The 22,942-nt window shown below is 43.1% G+C and overlaps 2 protein-coding genes across 5 annotated transcripts in view; one reads left to right on the forward strand and one right to left on the reverse strand.

Annotated features, from left to right (window-relative positions):
- CHAF1A (chromatin assembly factor 1 subunit A) overlaps positions 1–15,581 on the reverse strand; it is a 40,827-nt gene extending 25,246 nt beyond the window's left edge. Inside the window, exons 1-4 of one of the 2 annotated variants that reach the window (XM_087894509.1) lie at positions 15,306–15,581; positions 13,080–13,134; positions 9,794–10,563; positions 2,415–2,471 (exon numbers count right to left, since the gene is read on the reverse strand). In XM_087894509.1, the coding sequence (XP_087750635.1) occupies positions 2,415–2,471; positions 9,794–10,563; positions 13,080–13,128 (876 nt within the window). In that variant the 5' untranslated portion in view covers positions 13,129–13,134; positions 15,306–15,581. The remainder of the gene's footprint in view (positions 1–2,414; positions 2,472–9,793; positions 10,564–13,079; positions 13,135–15,305) is intronic. The other variant, XM_087894518.1, reaches the window with a different exon arrangement.
- A 4,608-nt stretch (positions 15,582–20,189) lies between these two features.
- Positions 20,190–22,942, forward strand: part of SH3GL1 (SH3 domain containing GRB2 like 1, endophilin A2) — an 85,173-nt gene continuing 82,420 nt past the window's right edge. For 2 of the 3 annotated variants that reach the window (XM_087894869.1, XM_087894786.1), the window contains exon 1: positions 20,221–21,206. In XM_087894869.1, the coding sequence (XP_087750995.1) occupies positions 21,162–21,206 (45 nt within the window). In that variant the 5' untranslated portion in view covers positions 20,221–21,161. Of the gene's footprint in view, positions 21,207–22,942 lie in introns of all 3 variants that reach the window. The other variant, XM_087894830.1, reaches the window with a different exon arrangement.

The following is a 22,942-nucleotide window of genomic DNA, read 5'->3' on the forward strand; positions in this document are numbered from 1 at the left end:
CTGGCAGAACCAGGTCTTCAGCGCCTTCGGGAAGAGAGTTAGAGTGGGAGCCGTTCTAATCTCTGGGGGAATGATGTTCTAGAGAGAGGGAGCCACCACTGAGAAGGCCCTTCTTCTGGGTCCCACCAGGTGTATCTCCCTCCTTTCCTTGCCTTTGGTCACTGAACAAAAGGTTATTAAGTGGAGATTACTGGCGTGTTCATAGATTGAATAAATAAAACTTTCCACATCACAGGTACCAGAATAACAGAGTTGGAAGGGACCTTGGAGGTCTTCTAGTCCAACCCCCTGCTCAGGAAGGAAGGAGGGAAGGAAGTGCTATACCATAACCCAATGTCAAGGTTTAAACTCACACAACTATCTGAATAACCTATTCATTCTGTCCCCTTTTTAAAATGATCTGTCCTTCAAAATTAAAATGAAATTCTATTCACAAGAAAGAAGTATTGGCACAGTTGCCACTCTCAAATCCTTTCCTGGTTTGCTACTTTTTTTTTAATTCTGTTTTTATAGCTGTGGGAAATAACATGGCTACTGTAGCTGGAAGGTGGGAAAGACTCAGAACAACACTGTCACTTTGTTAATATTGAAACAAAGAAATAAGTAACTTAAAAGAGGTTACAAATTTTGTTTCATTGTGTAACATTCTGCCAATCCTCGCCTTCCTTGGCACTAAATACATTCTTAAACTTATCACTCTAATACAGAGGTCTTCAAACTTGGCAGCTTTAAGACTTGTGGACTTCAACTCCCAGAATTCTCCAGCCAGCTATGCTGGGAGTTGAAGTCCACAAGTCTTAAAGCTGCCAAGTTTGAAGACCTCTGCTCTAATAGGAGGAAGTTTTCACAGGACTCTGAAGCTCATTTCAACCTGTTCTTCCACTCCTTACTTCTCAAATAATTGCTCCTATAGTTTCCTCTAGAAGGAGGAGTCTTGATTTAGAAAAAAATGTATTAACTTTCAGCAAGGGATAAAATACAAAAAGCAAAACAGAGATTACAAAGTAAGTAAACAAAATCACGAGTGCAAAAGAAGGAAAAAAAGAAAAAGAAGGAAAAGAATAATTCCCAACTTTCTTTGATACAGATGGATATAAAATACAATGCACTGTATAGATGCAATGTATAAAATACATTGACCTCTTATTCTAAAACCAACAATGCACAGTATTTCTATAACCTGTGCAAATCATCAAATCCCAAAATTAAATCTTCATTTCTTTCCATTTCTAGCAAGAGGCCCAACAATGGTTTCAAATGAAGTTCAAATAGAAACAAAGGTCATTTCTTTAAGTCAGGGGTCTGCAACCTTAAACACTCAAAGAGCCATTTGGACCCGTTTCCCACAGAAAAGAAAACACCAGGAGCCACAAAACCCTTCCCGTGCCTGACTATTTCTTGAGCGGCCACAGAACTATCATATGTAGTTGAATTAAACGTTCTGTTTTCTTCTGAAACTTTTCTTTTCTTGGATTTATCCATGGTTGGCCTACCGGGGGTTGAAAAGCTCAATAAATCGCGTGCTGGCAGGTGTCGCACATTGGTGGTTGTGACGCATATTTTGGGTGACAGGGAGCCGCAGCACAGGGGTGAAAGTGCCACAGGCGGTTCCAGAGCCACAGGTTGCTGACCCCTGCTTTAAGTAGTCAGTTTAGGACGTACCTTGCTTTGATTGGAAATTACACCATCCAATCACTGCAACCTCCAACCCCCAAATAGACTAAAACATGCCATAGCTCACTTGTTCCTGGATATTGTAAAATCCAGAAATAGCTGTATCCCACAACATCTTTGATTATACTTCCAAAGTAGCATTTTAGCCATAAACACCTGGAAGATATGGGATGGTGGAAGAGGCTTTTTAAGTCAAGCCACATTCCCTCTGATTTAATATTGTCTTCCCCGGGAATTTAAATCTTTTCTGGCCTAGCTGGATACGTCGGCATAGAAACTAGGACTTTTTCTGCCTGCAGCTCTGCTGAGCTGTTTCAGTGGACAAAATTTACAATTTATTAGGGATGCGCATGCATGAAAAACACTCTGGATCTCACTTCAGACTTTAAAAAAAAAAAAAAGGTAGAAGATCTCTGTTACTCATTAATGCAGGCATTTCTCAGGCTTCTGTGCTTGAACAGCTAGAGTGCCAAAGTCACTGGTGATGTGTCATCATCTCTTAGCAACAAAGACAATTCTTTTCTAGGATGATGACTGGTAATTAAAGCAGCTCAAATTTTAATGGGCTTTCACGAAAGCTTTATTTAAAACAAAACAAAAAAACCTCAGGCTGCTTTAGTGATGACCAAAGAAATACTGTCATTAAAACCATTTATTATTGTCTTCCACATCACTTTCTTAAGCCCACACACTCTCACTTTTCAGCGAGTAAATTCAGTTAGTCAGTGGAATCCTCTCACCCTCTGTAGCTTGAGTTTCTCCTTCTCCTCAGAACTTCGATGGACCTTTGGAGAGGCCTGAAATGGGAAAGATGGAGCAGGTTATGCCATCAACATTTCTTTAAGCAATCAAAACAGAGACTAGGACTCATACAGAGTCTGGGGTTATGAAAGGCCTGCCCTTCTGCAAGCTGTAATTCATAGCGTAATTCAACAAACCATGATTAAAGAAATTATGGTTAAGCACAGCGGTCCCCAACCTTTGCCGCTTGGCAGTCCACCTGGAGGGTGGAGAAGAGGGGAGCTGGGCCACGTGGTGGGCTGGTGCACGCGCACGAAGCCCTTGCAGAAGTGGTGGGCTGGCGCGCACACATGGGATTGTCCGCCAGCCCCCACCACTCAAGCAAGTTGAGCTGCAGGTGTGTGTGCACTCCGGCCAACCGCTCAGGTGGCCCAATTCCGAATAGGCCACAGGCCTGTAGTGGGCTGTGGCCCAGGGATTGGGGACCCCTGGTTTAGTAAGACCAAAGAGTCATTTTTGGCATGTTTAAAGACAGCCTTTGAACTCTGGTGCTGGAGAAGACTCCTGCGAGTCCCTTGGACTGCAAGGCGATCCAACCGGTCAGCCCTAGAGGAGATCAGCCCTGACTGCTCTTTAGAAGGCCAGAGCCTGAAGAGGAAACTCAAATACTTTGGCCACCTAATGAGAAGGAAGGACTCCCTGGAGAAGAGCCTAATGCTGGGAACAATGGAGGGCAAAAGAAGAAGGGGACGGCAGAGAACGAGGTGGCTGGATGGAGTCACTGAAGCAGTCGGTGTGAGCTTAAATGGACTCCGGAGGATGGTAGAGGACAGGAAGGCCTGTCTCGGCAACGCTGGCTGCCAGAGCAATTCCACAAAGAAACATGCTTGGGTGGTGGTTCGAGGATGGTTTATTTGCAGCTAACAGCAACAGCTGGAGGAACGTTGTCTATGGGGTCACGATGGGTCAAACACGACTTCGCAACTAACAACAAAAGACGGACAGCTGTATTAAGGCAGAATGCTGTGAATTGAATTCCTCATCTGTATTTTCAGAAAACAGAGGAAGCACAGAGAAACACAGAGAGTAGAGTCAGGTGAGGTTAGACCCATCATTTTCTACCTATCTTCAGAAATCCTAACAGTTTAAAAAAAAACTATTTTAGGCAAGGCGATTAAAAAAGCAACTTTGACATATAAAGTCTGCAATGAATCCCAGCCCTGCAACATGGATGAGAAAACCTAAAAGTGCTCCTCAATCAGAGATGGGCTGGGACTATATCTCCCATAATTCTTATTTAGCAGCTACAGGGAGTCTTCAATTTATGACCACAATGGAGCCAAGAATTTTGATCGTTAAATCGTTGAGGTCATAAGTTGAGGTACCAACTTACTGGACTCAAGCTTACAACCATTTTTATAACAGACATAAGCTGAGTCATCATGGCTGTAAAGTGAATCTAAAAAAATATATATGAATAAATACAACTTTCATTTTATCATCATGGCAAACAGGCAAACTAAAAATACTTATTTGCAATAGGGTTTAAATTTGAATGTTTTGGAGGGTGATGAAAGGATGGAGAATTATGTTCTGCAACGTTTGAGGATTGTTATTTTGGCTATCTTTTAAATGAAAAAATAACCCTGCCTCCCAATTCTAGTTGGATAGAATAAACCCAAGAAAACATATCATTTAACTTTAAATCTTTTTAACTTTAAACAGGGTCAGTAAAAGAGGTATATTTCTGGAGCAGCAGAGAACTAACCCAACACAATTTGATCTGAATTTATACCAAAGTAAGAATCTTCTCCAAGTCTTTCCATAAAGGTTGTTAATTCCAGTCCATGAGTTGAACAAAAACAAAAAATAGGCAGTAAACCAACTTACAATTGCCACAACTGCAAATTGCACTGACACCACAGCTTCCCTCCAAGACTTTCCCATTCTTATTTGAAATCAAGAAAACAAGACTTGCCAATTAACTAAGTTTTGGCCAACAGAACAATTCAGGACTTTGTTTCCAGCTAAGGAAGAGCAACAAACAAATCCCAAAGGCTTGTGAATAAACTACTTCCCAAAAACAATGCAGGGCATTTTAAGTATTAGCTGGAGAGTTTAATGATATAATAGATACCTTTAAAAAAAACAAAAACCACCCACATATACAATGGGTAACATGCCACGTTACACAGGCAGTTCGGAGACCCAATAACAACAAAACAGAGAAGTTTTTTAACACACACAGAAGTTGACATGCAACACACCAATTTATGCAATACACTAAGCAGTGAGTAAACCTTAGCTCACATACAGTGGATTCAGCTGCCTATTTGCTTCTGGAGTTAAGTTAGGGATGTAATTTTCAAGCCTTTTGAGTGTTTCTGATATAAAGGGAAGGTTTTAAGAAGCAAAGTGTGGTTTTAGCGTTGCAGAACACAGCCATAGATGAATACTAGTCAGAAGTAGATGCCTTCTATGTAAATTTCATTTCACATTGTACAGGGATACATTTAGCAACTGGACTTTGTGCTTTCCACAGTCCATAGTCCTCGACTTGCAACCATTCATTTAGTGACCGTTCAAAGTTATAGCAGCAGTGAAAAAAGTGACAGGACCATTTTTCATATTTTATCTCCATGGTCATGACATTAGAATTTGGAAGCTTGGCAACTGGCATGTATTCCTGACGGTTGCCCTCTCCCGCGGTCACGTGATCACCATTTCCCAGCCGGCTGCTGACAAGCAAAGGCAATGGGGGAAACCAGATTTGCTTACTGACCGCATGATTCACTTAACAACTGCACAGATTCACTTAACTGTCACAAAAAATGTTGTAAAATGAGGCAACTGTCTTGCTTAGCAACAGAAATTTCAGGCTCACTTGTGGTCATAAGCCAAGGACTACTTGCAGAGAGAGTGCGTCTGTTGACTCAGCACTAAGTTCTGTATAGAAAGAGTGGATATTATAGCAAGGCCTAATAAGGCCTTAAACCCAAACATATCAAGCTGTATTATTATAGCATACAATCCTCTTACTCTTCACCTAGTAATTTTTGGCTGGTAGCTTAAGACATTCCTACGAAGGAATTTCCAAATTGTTTCCTGAAATAATTAAAAAAACCTACCAAGTCACATTATTCCACTAGAAGTTATCTATAGATAGCCTTTAATGGCCATAATCAAGGAAATTCCACACCACAAGCTGTTCACTTTGGATTTTTTTCCTTCCCTATCATGCCCACATGGTATCTGTTCTGTGGAACAGCTAGTTCTGCGGAAATTTCCCTGGTGTTTACTCCAGGGAAACAGAAGAATTTGAGCCTTTGTTCTCAACGGGGTCCCCTTACTGTGTTAATTTTTCTTTTATGAATAAGGTAAAGGTAAAGGTCCCCATCGCACATATGTGCTAGTCATTCCTGACTCTAGGGGGTGGTGCTCATCTCCGTTTCAAAGCCGAAGAGCCAGCACTGTCCGAAGACGTCTCTGTGGTCATGTGGCCGGCATGACTAAATGCCAAAGGCGCATGGAATGCTGCTCCCTTCCCACCAAAGGTGGTCCCTATTTTCCTACTTGCCTTTTTTACGTGCTTTAGAACTGCTTGGTTGGCAGAAACTGGGACAAGTCACGGAGAGCTCACCGTTATGTGGCACCAGGGATTCGAACCGCAGAACTGCCGACCTTTCGATCAACAAGCTTGGCGTCTTAGCCACTGAGCCACCGTGTCTTTTTCTTTTATGAATACTGATGCTATATCGAGAGCTAGTTTAGTGTAGTAGTTAAAATACCGGGCTAGAAACCAGGAGATTGTGAGTTCTAGTCCTAGCTTGGTGAGTTACCTTGGATCAGTCATTTTCAACCTTAGGAAGGAGGCAATGGAAAACCATTTCTGAAATTTTGCCAAGAAGACTGCAGACTGCAGAGACGTATCCAGGCAGCCTTCAAGAGTCAACATTGACTGGAAGGGGAGTTCCACAGCTACAAACACACAGCTACTTCATTAATACAATAGACCTCCTCCACTGCAGATTTTCACAGGCGGAATTTCAAACCGTATTCCTTCTTCTGCCCTAAAATCCACTCTCATTCTCCGGATCAAATCCAGTAATAGAAATAATAGATTTGAAGCCAGCTCAGAAACTCTTGAGCAGTTTTAATTGCTGGGAGTCAGGCAGCATATAAATTTAATAAATTATTATACAGATGGGCTGAGTTTTCATAGTTTCCTAATCCTGTGTGCTACTGTAAAAACATTTCCATTCCATATTACAGGTAGTCCTCGACTTACAACAGTTCATTTAGCGACCGAAGTTACAGAAGCACTGAAAAGTGACTCGTGACCATTTTTCACACTTATGACCGTTGCAGCATCTCCGTGGTCATGTGATTTACATTCGGATGCTTGACAACTGACTCACATTTATAACTCACATGATCAAAATTTATACACACTTGCAGCAGGCTCATATTTACGACAGTTGCAGCGTCCCGAGGTTCTGTGTTCCCCTTTTTCTGACAAGCAAAGTCAATGGGGAAGCCAGATTCACTTAACAACTAGTTTACTAATATAAGAACTGCAGTGATTCACTTAACAAATATGGTGAGAAGGCATAAAATGGAACCAAACTCAACAACAAATTTTTCAGTTAACAATTTGGGCTCAAATTTGGGCAATTTTGGGCTCAATTGTGGTCATTAAGTGGAGGAGTAAATGTTTTCAATTCCTAAAAGTGCACAATCTTGTAAAACTGTTCACCCCTTTCATAAAAGATCTGTCGGCATCTTATCACCCTTAGGAAGAAGCCAAAATCAATTTACAAGTGAAAAAAAAATTCATTATATCCCATATTATCTTAGCAGGCTTCTGTTCGTGCAACAGGCTTAAGAAGAGACTGGACAGCCACTTGTCTTAAATTGTATAGGGAGCAGGGGGTTGGACTAGAAGACCTCCAAAGTCCCTTCAAGCTCTATTCTGACTGATAGGTTTCTCTTTAGAGCCTTCCAAACCTATTTCCAATAATTTAGAGAAGAATGTGCAGGAATTTACTAAGGAATAATCAGGCATTTCATAAGAAGTTGCTTTGTAACTGTTCAAATACTTGTCAAGAAAGCTTTTCCTCTGTATAAAACTGCCATAGTATATTCAGTACTTGTTCCCCCCTTCAACTTCACCACATCATTTGAACAATTGTTTTACTTCACCCAGAAAGATTGTCATGCAGAAAAGAAATCGATCAATGTGGCTGCTAAGGGTCAACATCATGAGACATAATTAATGTTGATTAAACCAATCCATCCTGAATTAATGTATTGTGCAAACTAAGAAAATAGGTTAATTTAAGGGTCAAGTTAAACTGCTACAGTAAGCCAAACCATTTAATTTATTTGGTATTTAAAACCAACTTTAGTTTTTTAGAAATTCTTATTATAATTGGATGTGCACCGTATTTTCCGGCGTATAAGACGACCCCCGACTTTTCCTGTTAAAATATAGGGTTTGGGCTATGCTCGCCATATAAGACTACCCCTCTTCCAACGCACACCAAATAAAAATTAAAAAACATCAACTGGCTCACCCACAATGTAAAAGCAGCTGTGCTAGACCCAAAATGGCCCCTGCAACAAGCAGGAACCTCACACAGCCACAAAAAGCCCAAAAAAACAACTTTCACACTTTACACACACAAAATTCCACATACAGCTTTGTGAGATTTTGTGTGTTTGTGTAGTTAGAGTGAAACACTACAGAAACACACTAAATCTCAAAAAGCTGCACAAATATTATTTTCTTTTATTTTTATTTTTTTATGAAAGCTAAATTTAAAACTTCCTAAACTTTAAATGGCTAGGTCTAAAAAAGAACAACTAAAAAAAAAACCCCAATTAACTATTTTTTTTAAAGCTCCCAAAGGGGAAAAAAAACTTACCCAATAGAACAGGGGTCTCCAACCTTGGCAACTTTAAGACTTGTAGACTTCAACTCCCAGAATTCCTCAGCCAGCTTTGCTTTGCTGGCTGAGGAATTCTGGGAGTTGAAGTCCACAACTCCCTGCCTGCTTGATTGCAGGCAGGGAGTGGCTTGCTGATGGAATGGATTCAGGCAAGCGAAGCAAGGCAAGCGTTGCAACTAGCAGCTGAGGTAGGCAAGGTGGAGGGGGAAAACTTTTTTCCTTCTCCATGATTCTGGCGATCCCAGCTGCGTTGCCTGATTAGCAGGCAACACAGCTGGGATCGTCAGAGCTTGGATCGCCAGAGCCATTTAAGGCTCGTCAGAGCCTTTCGGGCTGGTCTGCCTGGTTACAGGAGAACGACACCCGGCGTATAAGACGACCCCCGACTTTTGAGAAGATTTTCATGTGTTAAAAAGTCGTCTTATACGCCGGAAAATACGGTATTTATATTACCCAGAGAAAAACTATAAAATGGCAATTTCCAACTATTTTTATCTAAATAGATATTTCTCAACATATGACAATAGACCAGAATTTCCACTGCTAAGCAAGGCAGTTAACTCACGCCTAATTTTACAGTGTTTGTTCAGCAAATCACTGCAGTTATTAAGTGAATCAAGTGGTCATTAAACGACCATTGACTTTCCTTGCTGGAAACCAGCTGGAATGGTTGCAAATGGAAGTCACATGACCCCAGGACAGTGCAACTACCATGAATACATGCTGGTTGCCAAGTGCTTGTATTTTGATCATGTGACCATGGCGATGCTGCAGCGGTCGTAAGTGTGAAGACCAGGTGTAAATCCTTTTTTTTCAATCCCGCTGTAGCTTAAAACAGTCACTAAATGAATAGCTGTGAGTCAAGCCTGTAAAAGCATAATCTGTTTTAGAAACAGATGAATGACAAAGGCAAAAGAGTTAGCAAAAACAGCCAATTCTCTCCAAAGAAATGCTAAGAAAAGTTTATTTCCACCTTGTCCAAACAAATTATACAGGTAGTCCTTGACGTACGACCACAATTGACCCCAAAACTTCCATTGCTAAGTGAGACAATTGAGTTTTGCCCCCATTTTACTACCTTTTTCTACAGTTGTTAAGTGAATCACTGCAGTTGTTAAGTTAGTAACACGGTTGTTAAGTGAATCTGGCTTCCCCATTGACTTTGCTCGTCAGGTCACAAATGGGGATCACATGACCCTGGGACACTGTGACCGTCGTAAATATGAGTCAGTTGCCAAGCGGCTTAATTTTGATCACGTGACCGTGGGGATGCCTGCAACGGTCGTAAGTGTGAAAAACAGTCCTAAGTCACTTTTTTTTCAGTGCTTCTGTAACTTTGAACGGGCCACTAAAACTGTTAACGGTTGTAAATCGAGGATTACCTGCAATACAGACCATAACGTGGCTTTCCTGAAGTGGATACCAACCTTCCACACCGGTGTTGAAGCAGCTAGTGGATTAACGTTATGCTCCTTGGTCGCCCGAGACTCAGGGGAGCTGGTAAGAGAGAGGGAACTTAAGGAGGAATTTGTACATGGCGTGTCCTCTTCGGGACAAGATTCCATGGTTTCGTTTTCAGAATTTGCGCTCCTTTCCAAAGCCGCAGCTTGAGGAGATCTGGTGGCCAAGATGTCCTCCAGAACCACAACTGGCATTTTCCGTTCAAATATGACATTCTGAGGTTTATCCTCCGTGGAAGTATTAGTTTCTATCTCGGTGGATGCCTCGCTTGGTAATTCCTTCTCTGTTACATCGAAGCCGGTTTCTAAGCAAGGATCCACCTCCTGAGCGGTGCAAGAGGAATTTGGGGACGCAGCCTGGCCTTCTTTCTCCTTTGGGGTTTCCTCAGGAGATGCTACTCTGATGCTGGATTTGGTGCGACCCGTGTTCTCATCCCGTCTGTGAGGAGGATCGTCGTCCGTCAAGTCTATGAAGAGCCGAGACTGACTTGTATCATTTTTTATACTTTTCTGCACAAAGTTATCGAGGGGACCCTTGCCATTAATCAGTTTTGGAACAGGGGATTCCGTTTCTTCCTCGCAACTGTTTTCCACATTGTCCGACAATGTATGCGGCGAGGCAGGGTAAGCCGCGTTTTGGTCGAGGGCGTTCTGCACGCTCCTGGCTTTTTTCACTTCGGGGTTTGTGTCATTTTTCTCCTTTGGTATGGGATTCAAGCGCTTGAAGGGCAGTCGAGCTGGAATAATTAGATCGATAAAAAGAATATTATTGCTATTTAATTTGTACGGCTGCCCATCTCATCTAAGCCGCTCTGGGCAGCTCACAACAGATAAAAGCAACAATCTGAAAAAACCAGTTTAAAACAAACCAATTCACAAACATATAAAGCGAACAACGATAATTTTAAACAATTATAGTTTCATGTATATTATGACAGTGTGCGTGTGTGTGTGTGTTGGGATGTGATCTGGAGTCCCAGAAGGGAGGGGCCGCTTCCCAGAGGGAAAGGAGACAGTGAAGCTTGGAAAGTCTGTTAGGCGGGAAGAGGGCAAAAACGGACCCTCCCTAACAGTTCACAGATGTATCTGCAGTTGTGCATCTGGCAAGATTCTGTCTGTAGGCAAACTACTCAGTCTTGGTTTGTGAGGCCTGATGAAAGTTTCTGATTGTCTTTCTGCCAGTAATCCCTGAAGGAGATAGATTTCTTCACTAACAATACAGAAGCTTGCGAGTAGCTGTTAAGATTATAGTCCCCAGATTCTTTTGTCAAACTGGCAACCAATATTTATGGATGTATTCTCACAGCCCATCAGTGGACCCTGGACTACAGATAACTAAATTTGGATACAAGGAACAAAAATTTATTGTGTAAGGCTAAGGAGCGCATGGTTCAAATGTCTGCATTTTTTCTCTCTGGTAAAATACCAGAAGCTGAACTAAACTGAGAGAAACTGAACAGGTATTCTTTTTTTTTAAAAGGGCATAATTAAACCATGGAATTCACTTCTATCAAATGGAGCAATGGCAACTTGGATAGTTCTGAAGGGGGATTAGACAAATTCATGGAAAACAAAGAGGTTGAAGGCTGCTAAGGATGGGGGATACACATTATCATCTATATCAGAGTTATTAAAGCTTCTTCATAGGAGTTGCTAGGGAACATGAGTGGGAGAGCATCCCAGCATCTGGCTGAACAGTGTGGTGGGAAGAGGCTGGTAATAGTAGGGCTTTTGGTTTGAAACCTAGAAAATTGGAGACAAAGGAAGTCCTTTTTTTGAGAGCACATGTATCTTTCAAATCAGCAGAGCCTTTTAGAACACGATTTAAATTTTAACTAAGCCTAGACTCTACTATAGTTTCTCATTCTGAAATTATTGATTCTGCCTTCAATTAGAAGGAAATATTGTTGAATGTTTAAAGTATGTTGTATTTTGGCTTTTGTAAATTGCCCAGAAATCTATTAATAGCCATGCAAAATATATCCAAACTTTATTGACTATTAAATTTATTACTATTAAGACACAGAGAATGCTGTTAATTTAGCTCCAAAAGGGAATTTTGACAAATTCAAAAACATAAAGCTATCAATGCCAGCTATGAGCTTGGTGGTTTTGTATCCATCATATTTTCTCTGGTACCAGAGGCAAATAATATAGCTGAATTCAGACATAACATTCAGCAATGTAGTTACTTCCTTTTGACTGTTATATGAAGCAGCCTCCAGCCATCATTAAACCATGATTTACTGCTTAGTGACAGGAATTAATCCAACCTACTCTGGTTATTCCACATACAAAATATGACAATGTAGTATAATGTTTGACCTGTTAATAGGAGTCCCTAGATTCTTAGGTATCATCACTCGTCCCACAGCTCAAGGAAGTACAGGTGCAGTAGTGGGTTTCAATTTAGTTTGCTACTGGTTTGCTCATGTGTGTGTGCACACACACTTCTGTCTGGGCGGGTGGGCAGAGCCTACCGCCGCTGTCGCTACTGGTTCGCCCGATCTGGGGTGAACCAGTAGCAACCCACCACTGTAAAGGTGGTCCTCAAGTTACAACCATTCGTTTAGTGACCATTTGAAGTTATGGCGGCAGTGGAAAAAAATGACTTATGACCAATTTACATACAACTGTTGCAGCATCCCCATGGTCACATGATCAAAATATGGATGCTAGGAAACTGGCTCATATTTATGACGGTTGCAGTGTCCCAGGGACATGTGATCATCTTTTGCAACCTTCTCACAAGCCAAGTCAAAGGGGAAGCCAGATTCACTTAATAACTGCAACTATTCACTTAACGATTGTGGCAAGAAAGGTCATAAAAGAGGGGGGGGGAATTCCCTTAACCACTGTCTTGCAAAGCAAGAGTAATTCTGGCCTCAATTGTGGTTAAGTCGAGAATTACCTATAGTTTTGAAGGCGATCTAGGCTCCTGACTCCACAGATGTGCTAATGGTTTTAACAGAGGGGATTATTCTGAAGTCACTGCCCATATCAGTGCTGTTCAGAACTCTGCAGTGCAACAAAACCAAGATAGACTGATATCTTCCACCCCATTGAACAGTTAATAGAATAGAAAAACCACCATTCTCCCTCAAGGTCCTTGCACTCCAATTTCTGCGACTCCGTGAAAGAATAAAGTTATGAAACACAGAACTGAATTCAGATAGGATTATAAATCCAAGTAATATAAAAAGCATAAGAAATTGAAAAGCCAGATTATATATTTGAAGAGAAAACAAGTTACCTTGGATTAGCTTCCGAGCTGGAACTCCTGTTTTATTTCGACACTCCATAGTTGCCTAGCAAAGGCAAATAATAATTAAACTTCCGCATATATTCAGAATATAATATTGCTCACTTCCGATTATTAATATTGGCCTTCACCCAATCCTTCTTGTGATCACTCAAGTTGTATCCACCCATACCAAGTCCTCCTTGTCATTCAACTAAACACGCACACAATATTTAGTTTCGGTTTCAGATTCACCTACCCTATCAAGCACTGTAGCTTGCTTGGATTTAGTTTAAGCCCACCACTGCAATTTGCAAGTCATGATTGAAAGCGCTGGGGGGGGGCAGCATTTCCATAAGGGTCCCCCCACCCCACCCCAGCATCTGATTTGGCTATCTTCTCCTTTCCTGTGTCAATCACCACTCCCCTTGCTTAGTTCCCTCATCAACACCCTGACTTCTCCTCTAGAATGCAAGAGGCAGTTCCCCATGACACATTTGGCCCATCCTGGGATTTAAGCCCTGGTCAGGGTTCACACCATGCCTCAAACCCCAGGCTCAAAGTCCCAGGGGAAGCCCCCCACCCAAAGTTGATGAAGCCTATGATGTGAGACCGCTCTGCATTCTCGCGGCCCATGCCTGCCTCAGTTTCCTCTCCTTCCTGTTTCCCCTAGGAGACCCCTCCACTCCTTCCTCCCTGCCTCAGTTCCCCAGAGACCCTTTCCCTATCTGCCTCAGTTTTCTCTCAGTACCCACTCGGCGGCCCTTCCTTTCCTCCCCTCCTGCCTCAGTTTCCCCTCAGAGACCCTCCTGCCTACCAGATTCCCCTCAGAGACCCTTCCCCTCCTGCCTGTTTCCCTTCAGAGACCCTCCTGCCTCAGTTTCCCCTTAGAGCCCCTTCCCTTCCTCCCTCCTGCCTCAGTTTCCCCTCAGAGACCCTTCCCCTCCCTGCTTCCTCCCCCCCATTCCGGAGACCCCTCCCCCCACCTCAGTTTTCTTTTAGAGACCCTCCTGCCTCAGTTTCCCCTCAGAGACCCCTCCCCTCCTGCCTCAGTTTTCTTTTAGACCCTCCTGCCTCAGTTTCCCCAGTGACCCTCCTGCTTCAATTTCCCCTCAGAGACCCCTCCCCTCCTGCTTGTTTTTTTTAGAGACCCTCCTGCCTCAGTTTCCCCTCCTGCCTGTTTTCTTTTAGAGACCCTCCTGCCTCAGTTTCCCGTGACCCTCCTGCCTCAGTTTCCCCTCCTGCCTGTTTTCTTTTAGAGACCCTCCTGCCTCAGTTTCCCCTCAGAGACCCTCCTGCCTACCACAGATTCCCCTCAGAGACCCTTCCCCTCCTGCCTGTTTCCCTTCAGAGATCCTCCTGCCTCAGTTTCCCCTTAGAGCCCCTTCCCTTCCTCCCTCCTGCCTCAGTTTCCCCTCAGAGACCCTTCCCCTCCCTGCTTCCTCCCCCCATTCCCGAGACCCCTCCCCCCACCTCAGTTTTCTTTTAGAGACCCTCCTGCCTCAGTTTCCCCTCAGAGACCCTTCCACTCCTGCTTCAGTTTTCTTTTAGAGACCCTCCTGCCTCAGTTTCCCCAGTGACTCTCCTGCCTCAATTTCCCCTCAGAAACCCCTCCCCTCCTGCCTCAGTTTCCCCTCAGAGACCCTTCCACTCCTGCTTCAGTTTTCTTTTAGAGACCCTCCTGCCTCAGTTTCCCCAGTGACTCTCCTGCCTCAATTTCCCCTCAGAAACCCCTCCCCTCCTGCCTCAGTTTCCCCTCAGAAACCCTTCCACTCCTGCCTCAGTTTTCTTTTAGAGACCCTCCTGCCTCAGTTTCCCGTGACTCTCCTGCCTCAATTTCCCCTCAGAAACCCCTCCCCTCCTGCCTCAGTTTCCCCTCAGAGACCCTTCCACTCCTGCCTCAGTTTTCTTTTAGAGACCCTCCTGCCTGTTTCCCCAGTGACTCTCCTGCCTCAATTTCCCCTGAGACCCCTCCCCTCCTGCCTCAGTTTCCCCTCAGAGACCCTCCTGCTTCAGTTTCCCCTCAGAAACCCTCCCCCTGGCCGTTTCCCCTCAGAGACCCCTCCCCTCCTGCCTCAGTTTCCCCTCAGAGACCCTCTCAGCGACCCCTTCCCTTTCCTTCCCTCCTGCCTCAGTTTCCCTTCAGGGTTCCCTCCACTCCACCACCACCCCCGCCCTCCCACCTCCCTCGCAGCCACAGGCCCCTCGGGCTCCCCGCGGCTCGCTCTAGTCCCTCACCTGCCTGAGGAGAAGAGCGGCCGGGCGGCGGGAAACCTTCGCTCCCCCTCACATCCCCGGGAGGGGGGGGGCGGGAGAGACAGCGAAGGCTCGCCGCCTCGGCCGGCCCCGTCCGGCTCGCTCTATGCCCAACCGCCCGCCGGCCCGTCCGCTCGCTCGCTCGCTCGCTCCTCGCTCGTATTTGGCGGGAGTTCTGCCGACCTTCGCGCTCCGGCGCCCTGATAGGGCGGGACGCCGCGCCCACGTGACCCTGCCGGCTGTGCGCGAGGGCGGGAGGAGCGGGAAGCGGCGGCTCAAGATCTCGCGAGAAAAAAAAAAGCCCCGACGGGAGGCGCGGCCCGGCTCCGCCTCGGCTGAGAAGGTTGTAGAGATGCGGTGAAAATGCGACGCGAATCCACACTTCCGGTTTTGGAGAGATGGGGGGCAAAGAGAGCATCCTCTCTTGTCTGGAACCGGGCCTGGGTCTTCCCAAATTTCCAGAAGGAGGGGTTGTACTCCAGAGGCTGCACTTTATACAAATATATAATATAGTATAGAAATATAATAAATAAATAAACACATAAATAAATAAACACATAAATAAATAAACACATAAATAAACACATAAATAAATACATAAATACATAAATAAATAAATAAATAAATAAATAAATAAATAAATAAATAATACAGCGTGTACTGGAGGCGGTGACCCTTTGAGAGCTGTATATGCAACGAAATGTCATTTTAATGTATGCCGATGAGTCTATATTCAAAGTGACAATAAAGTTATTCTAAGTCTGAAAAAAAAATATTCTAAGTCCAAGCAAAAAGGTAAATACAAAAATACAAAAAAGAAATTTTTTTGTGCAGAACTGTGACCTTTTACATGACATATACTCTATGCACTTCATTTCATCAAATTCTATTATATCTGAATCTATTTTATTTTTCTGTTTTCAATCCATTTGTACCATTTCTCCCATGATACATAATACTCCAAGTCTGTCATTCCTTTCAATTCCAATGTTAGTTTGTCCATTTCAGCGCAAAGATTTTTTTGATTATTAAATCATCGGAAGGCATCTTTGCATTCTTCCAGCATTGTACAAAGGCCAATCTTGACGCAGTTGTTATATGTAGAATCATATGTCTTGTTTTCTTATCATAAGTTTTTTTCATTATCCCAGAAGGAACAGTTCTGGTGAATAATCCAGTTGAGCTCTGGTTATTTCCTGCAACCAATTTTTTATTTTTTTCCAATATTTTTTCGATTCTGAACACAGCCACCAAGAGTGATAGAAGGTACCCTGCTTCTGTCCACATTTCCAACAATTTGGAATTAAATTTGGATATATTTTTGCAATAGTTTCTCTCTTTTGATAGTTCTTACAAGAGAAAATGTAGACATTGTAGAATTTTCTCTCCCTTTCTGATCCCAATACAAGTAGTCCTCGAATTACAACCACAACTGAGCCAAAAATTTACGTTGCAAAGCAAGACAGTTAAGTGGGTTTTTTTGCCCCATTTTATGAATCAGCCGCTTTAATGCCAGTGTCAAAAACTTTCTTTCTAATTTTACCTCTATGGCTCAGTTAGCCGCCTGAAACTTGAAAGGGCAAAGCAGTGGTGCTGCTGATTGGTCAAACGTCCCCCGCTTTTCTATTGGCCAGCGCAGAGACAAGCGCTCCTGATTGGCTGGAACACGAGGTTTCTAAAATAAAGGCGGAAAGTGGAATAGAAATTCCTTTCATTTCCCGATTAATTGAATGGTCTGCAGTGGATCCTTTATGCATCTATTCAGGGACCAATGAAGTTTTATTTTTAGGGCAGGGGTGTCTCCAAACGTGGCAATTTAATTTTAAAGACTTTGTGGACTTCAACTCCCAGAATTTCTCAGCCAGCCACGTGCCTGAGGAATTCTGGGAGTTGAAGTCCACAAAGTCTTAAAATTGCCACGTTTGGTAACTTCTGTGTTAGATTAGAAGGCTGCTATAACAGCTTAAATATCTGTGAATTTCAGACTATCTATCTATCTATCTATCTATCTATCTATCTATCTATCTATCTATCTATCTATCTATCTATCTATGGCAAGTAATCTAACCATTCGTTTTAAACCAGGGTGTGGATAAACCAGGTTGTTTTTTTTTTTTAAATATCTTTATTAAATATTTACAGTAAAATTAACACATAATAATGATTGGAAAACAATATAAGAAATGAAATGTAGGAACACATAAACACAAGACTAAAACGAAACAACAAACATGACTAACGGAGAGTTAAGCTCACTCTCCAATTAATATAAGAATAAGAATAATTATATTTCTATACCGCCCTTCTCCCGAAGGACTCAGGGTGGTGTACAGCCTATTAAAAACACAAGACAACATCAGTTAAAATAATTTAAAATTATTAAATGAATTCGGCTCAATTTAAAACCCCAGGAATTTAAAACCCAAATTAAAATTGTTATGTTGATAGCCCAGCCTGGCGGAACAACAGGGTCTTGAGTGCACAACGAAATATCCAGAGGTCGGAGTTCTTACGCACTTCCGGGGGCAGTTCATTCCACAGGGCTGGAATATTAACTAATATCATCCTAACCAAACATTTCAATACAATCAAGTTCTTTTAACTATCTACAAAACAATTGGCCTGTTTTTTTCAAAATTATAAAAAATTATATAGTCTTCCCCTTCACCCAGACCTCTACTTACTCGGAATAAGACCAGACCACATTGACAACAAGGATTGGTATATATTTGTCCATGTCTCAACAGCGGCGAGAATGGCATTTGCTCAACTGTGGAAAGATGCAGCTACGCCCCCTGACCATCTGATAATAAATAAGATTCTTCGATGTGCTAAGATGTAGAGGTTAACGTATATTTTAAAAGATAAGAAAGACTCAATATATAATAGAAGTTGGGACAGATGCTTTGTCTGGCTTAAAAAAAGGTTAAACCTAGGAGATGGGTGATAAGATCGTTTTATTAGATTAAATAGATACTTAATAGGATAAACCAGGTTTTGAAGGCTCCTATGAAGAGAGTTAGGGTGAGTGGACTCTAGGGAGAAGTAAGTGGAGCTTAGTCTCAGGGCATCCTCCTGTTTAGTGTTATCTTTGCAATTTTTGAATTAATATGGCTGAGCACCCACGGAGGAGGCAGGTGATGTCATGAGCTGAGGGTTGTATTTTATGGCCTTGATTTGGTGAAAGTCAAATAAACATCTAGAAGATAAGTCATCAATGAAGTTGCTGCCTTTTCCTGTCAATCAAAATCAGCTTCTTAAGTTGACTGCCACACTGTAGAAGCCATGTAGGCAGTTTATCCATGGATATAATAAAGATAAGGTAACTTTTCATCATCATCATCATCATCATCATCATCATCATCATCATCATTCTATCCACTGCAGGATGAAGGCCTGTTCCGCATGTTTCCAAACCATACGATCCTGAGTTTTAAGTAATAAAAAATATTTTAAAAAATTACAATTAAATTATATATTTTCTTACAAACATTTTAACATGTATTAAAATAATCACTTCAAAACTTTACTTAAAATTCAAAACATCAAATATATTATAATAATATGTAAAATATTAAATTACATTTTACTTTGCTGTCATGTGTATTTTTTATTTGACTGCGCAGCTTTGATCGATTCTTTGTGTTTAGGGAATAATTCTTTAATTTCAGTACAATGTTGAGAAATATTAAAAAATATACAAAGTTCACTTCAAACTGATGGTACAAGCAGTTGGTTATGTTCGTCAGTCCACAAATTTCCCATGACGCTGAAAATTCGTTCAACGTTTGCATTTGATACCGGAATTGATGCACATATACTGGAACAGTTTCAGTAAACTCGGAACTGGCTCTTTCTTGAAAAAGTACGTCCACTTATCAAGGGATGAATCGCCCTGCAGATGAACATAAACTTCTTCTAAGGCAGAAATTTCATTGAAGAGAGTGTTGGGTGGAAGTTCTTCTCGCCATGGTGATAATAACCAGATGTTTGTCATTTCTTCTAAAGTTGGAGGATTATTGCGATCAATTAGATTGAAACAACTTAGCGTCTCATATACTGAATCGGTGAAATTATACCACTTTTCTAGGTACGCAATGGCTCTTTGATACACGTTGATGGCTTCTTTCTTGAACTTTTGCATGGCATTCTCAGGCAAATGTTTTTTACGTAAGGCAAATAAAACTTTCATTCCAAAAACCTGCTCATCGTATTTTTTTTTGCAAAGAATCACGCAGCTTACACATGATAATGTGAAGATCACATGCAAGAATTTTCTTGCTTTCCAGCTTCAGTAGGGTGTCTTGCATTATTGACATAAAGAAGTGCGTGAAATATAAATACAGTTCTGAAATTGTTGATTCATCGTCCTTTGCGAGTTCATTTTCCTGATCCGAAATAAGGTTCCAGATAACCTTATGGCACTCATCAGATCCAAGAGAAATAAAATACGATTTTAGAGGTATCCAGTTTAAAAGAAGTCTTTCGACCGCTTTAAACAAACTTAACCAACGTGTTGGAACACGGCGCAAAACTTCATGGAATTCTGACTCACAAAACTTACGTACCATTTCATCATAAAGCTTTTGAATAAAAAAAAATGTTAACTATTTTGTGGGAAAAAAATAGTGAACATAATGTGGGTTCACTACCGTGGGTTCAGAGGGCTAGGGGGCGCTGTGGCTCTTTCCTTAATGTTCTCTCCTCCTGGCGCGAAGGGACGGAAATAATATATACGCGAACGCTCTAGCGTTCATTTATCTATGGTGGAAAGCGTGGAACCGGGTCTTCTTTTTTTTTTCCCTCCACCCCTCCCTCCCTCCTCCCTCTCTGGTACTTTTTTAAATGGAATCCCTCCGCCGTGGGGGGGAAAATAAGAGCGTGTTCGCGCAGGCGCAGTGAGCGTCGGAAATGAGCCATCGGTCCGTGTGACATCCTGAGGGGCGAGGAGAGCGAGCGGGGCTGAGCTCGGAGCTCCGCGGGAGCCGAGGGGCGTCGTTCGTCTCCCTCCTTCCCTTTTCCGCCCCCCACCCCCGTCCGTTGGTCGGTCTGCTCTGGGACTACTTTGTGTGTCTCTCCGCCCTCCCTCCTTCCCTCCTCCTCCTCCCTCCTGCTCTCCTCCTGCTTCTTTTTCTCCTTCCCTCTCTTCGGTTGCTCCTTCCCGGAGAAAAGAAGAAGGAAAAGGGACGACTCCCTCCCTCCCTTCCACCCCTTTGCCCCAAACATCATTTTAAGCCTTTAAACCGGCTCTGGGGCAACTCTGCTTCTCCTTTAGCCTCGTTGAGGACTAGTCTCTTGAGCAGCCTCCTCAAATCGCCAACCTGCTTTTGGGGGTGGGTGGGGGCAGTGGCTGCTTTTCTCAGCCTCTTAAAACAGCGGGACAGACTCTTTTCTGTCTTTGGCAAAGCCCCATTCCAGGTTTCTCTATAATTGAGTGCTTGTTTTTGGCTTTTAAATTGGGGGTTTTTTTGGGTGGGGGGCTGCTTTGCCCTTATTGGCCTGGAGCAGGGAGAACTGGGTCCCTGACTCATTGGGGAAGGGGCTGTTTTAGTCTAATCCAGACTCCCAACTTCTTTTTTGGGGATTAGGGTCTCCCCAAGCCTGGAGCATCTTTTCCGGGCGGCCAGGATCTCCCTGACCCCCTTGCCTGGCTGCTGACCCCCTTCATGCCAGAGCTGGGACGCTCCTGCCCCCCAATTTTGTAAACCACCCCCTGATCTCACAAAGCTGCTTCTGCTCCCCCCATCGCCTTAACACCCCCCCCAAAGCGGGGGTCCTGAGTGACAGCTTCCTTGAGACGGACTCGGGCAAACGTCCATCATCCTCATCCTCCTCATCATGTCTGTGGCAGGGTTGAAGAAGCAATTCTACAAAGCCAGCCAGGTGAGAAAACAAAACAGCAATCCGGATTGCCAGATGTGGTGGCTCAGATTGCCAGATGTGGCGGCTCTTCCTTCTTTCCTTCCAAAATCCCAAAACTCGACTCCTTCCTCCTCCTCCTCCTCCTGATTGTTGGACCGTGACTTCATTTTTTTTCCAAACTCTGGTTTGCAGGGATATATGGGGGGAAAAAAAATCCGGTCTCGGGATGGGCCGCCGGGATCCAAAGCTCTGTTGTTGTTTGGGTTTTTTTTTTTTTTTTGCAAAAAGAAGATAATAGTTTGATGTGTGGGGATAGGAAGGAACAATTTGGGCAGCTGTGGGGTTTTTGTGTGTGTGTGTGTGCGCGCAGTGGTCTTTTGTGTAGCTGTCGTGGGAGGGCAGGAAAGATGTTTGGTGAAAGTTACACTTGGTGTGAAATGTGTCTTGAATTCCTCCCCTCCCCAAAAAAATTCCTGAGCTGCCTCCGTGCAGCTTTCAAACAGGTTTGTAAATACACCTGTAACCTGTTTCATCCCAGAGAATGTTGGGCGATTTGTGACACTAATAGTTTACCTGGCGGTCGAAAAATTCAAATTTTTCCATGGTTGCTGTGTAAAGATTGCCAAGGAGCTGTTTTGGCAGAGTGAAAGAGGGAGACGGGGGTTTCTTTCGCGAAGCAGCTGAATTATTATTTGGGAACATTTCCATGCACTGGAACAAGCGAAGGGAAAAACAATTACTTTTGTCGAAATGTGTGCCAAAACTAAGTGGTGAACTCTTAAATGGCTCTTTTGAGACAGGTTTTCTAAGAATTGGGGCGGTATTAGGAATAGGCCAAAGTTCTATTGCGATGGATTTATTTGTTTATAATCCCATAACTTTATTTTATAATAATAATAATAATAACAACTATTATTTTGACAGATAACTCAGCAAATGTCCCTAATTTAGTTTGGACTAAAAAGTTCCAACACACTTTCCTCCTGATATTTTCACCACAACTACAACTCTTTGGAGTGGGGTGGGGTGGGGTGGGCTGAGAGAGAGAGGGATTGGCTCAAACTTACCCAGCTGGTTTTCATTTCTAACTTTGCACTAGAACTCTCCGTCTCCTGGCGATAGGCCCAAAATCACCCAGCCGCCTTTCATATCTAAGGCGGGGTTAGAACTCACAGTCTCTTAATGATTGGTCCAAAGTCACCCAACTGGTTTTCAAGCATTTAGTAGGACTAGAACTCCCAGACTCCTGGTGATTGATCAAAAAGTTACCCAGCCGGCTTTCGTGCCTAAGACGGGACTAGAACTCCCAGTCTCCTGGTTATTGGCCCAAAGTCACCCAGCCGGCTTTCATGCCTAAGGTGGGACTAGAACTCACCATCTTCTAATGATTGGCCCAAAATCACCCAACCTGTTTTCATGCATAAGGTAGGACTAGAACTCCCAGTCTTCTGCTGATTGACCGAAAATCACCCAGCCAGCTTTCGTGCCTAAGGCGGGACTAGAACTCCCAGTCTCCTGGTTATTGGCCCAAAGTCACCCAGCCAGTTTTCATGCCTAAGGCGGGACTATAACTCCCAGTCTCCTGGTGATTGGCCCAAAGTCACCATTCTGGCTTGGATGCCCTAAGACAGGACATAGAATTCATCGTCTCCTGGTGATTGGCACAGTCACCCAGCCATCTTTCATGCTTGAAACAGGACTAGAACTCCCTGTCTCCTGGTGTTTGGCCCAAAATCACCCAGCCACTTTTTAAGTCT

Source organism: Pantherophis guttatus, chromosome 1, assembly GCF_059756535.1.
Source record: "Pantherophis guttatus breed Tessera chromosome 1, ASM5975653v1, whole genome shotgun sequence".
NCBI lineage: Eukaryota > Metazoa > Chordata > Lepidosauria > Squamata > Colubridae > Pantherophis > Pantherophis guttatus.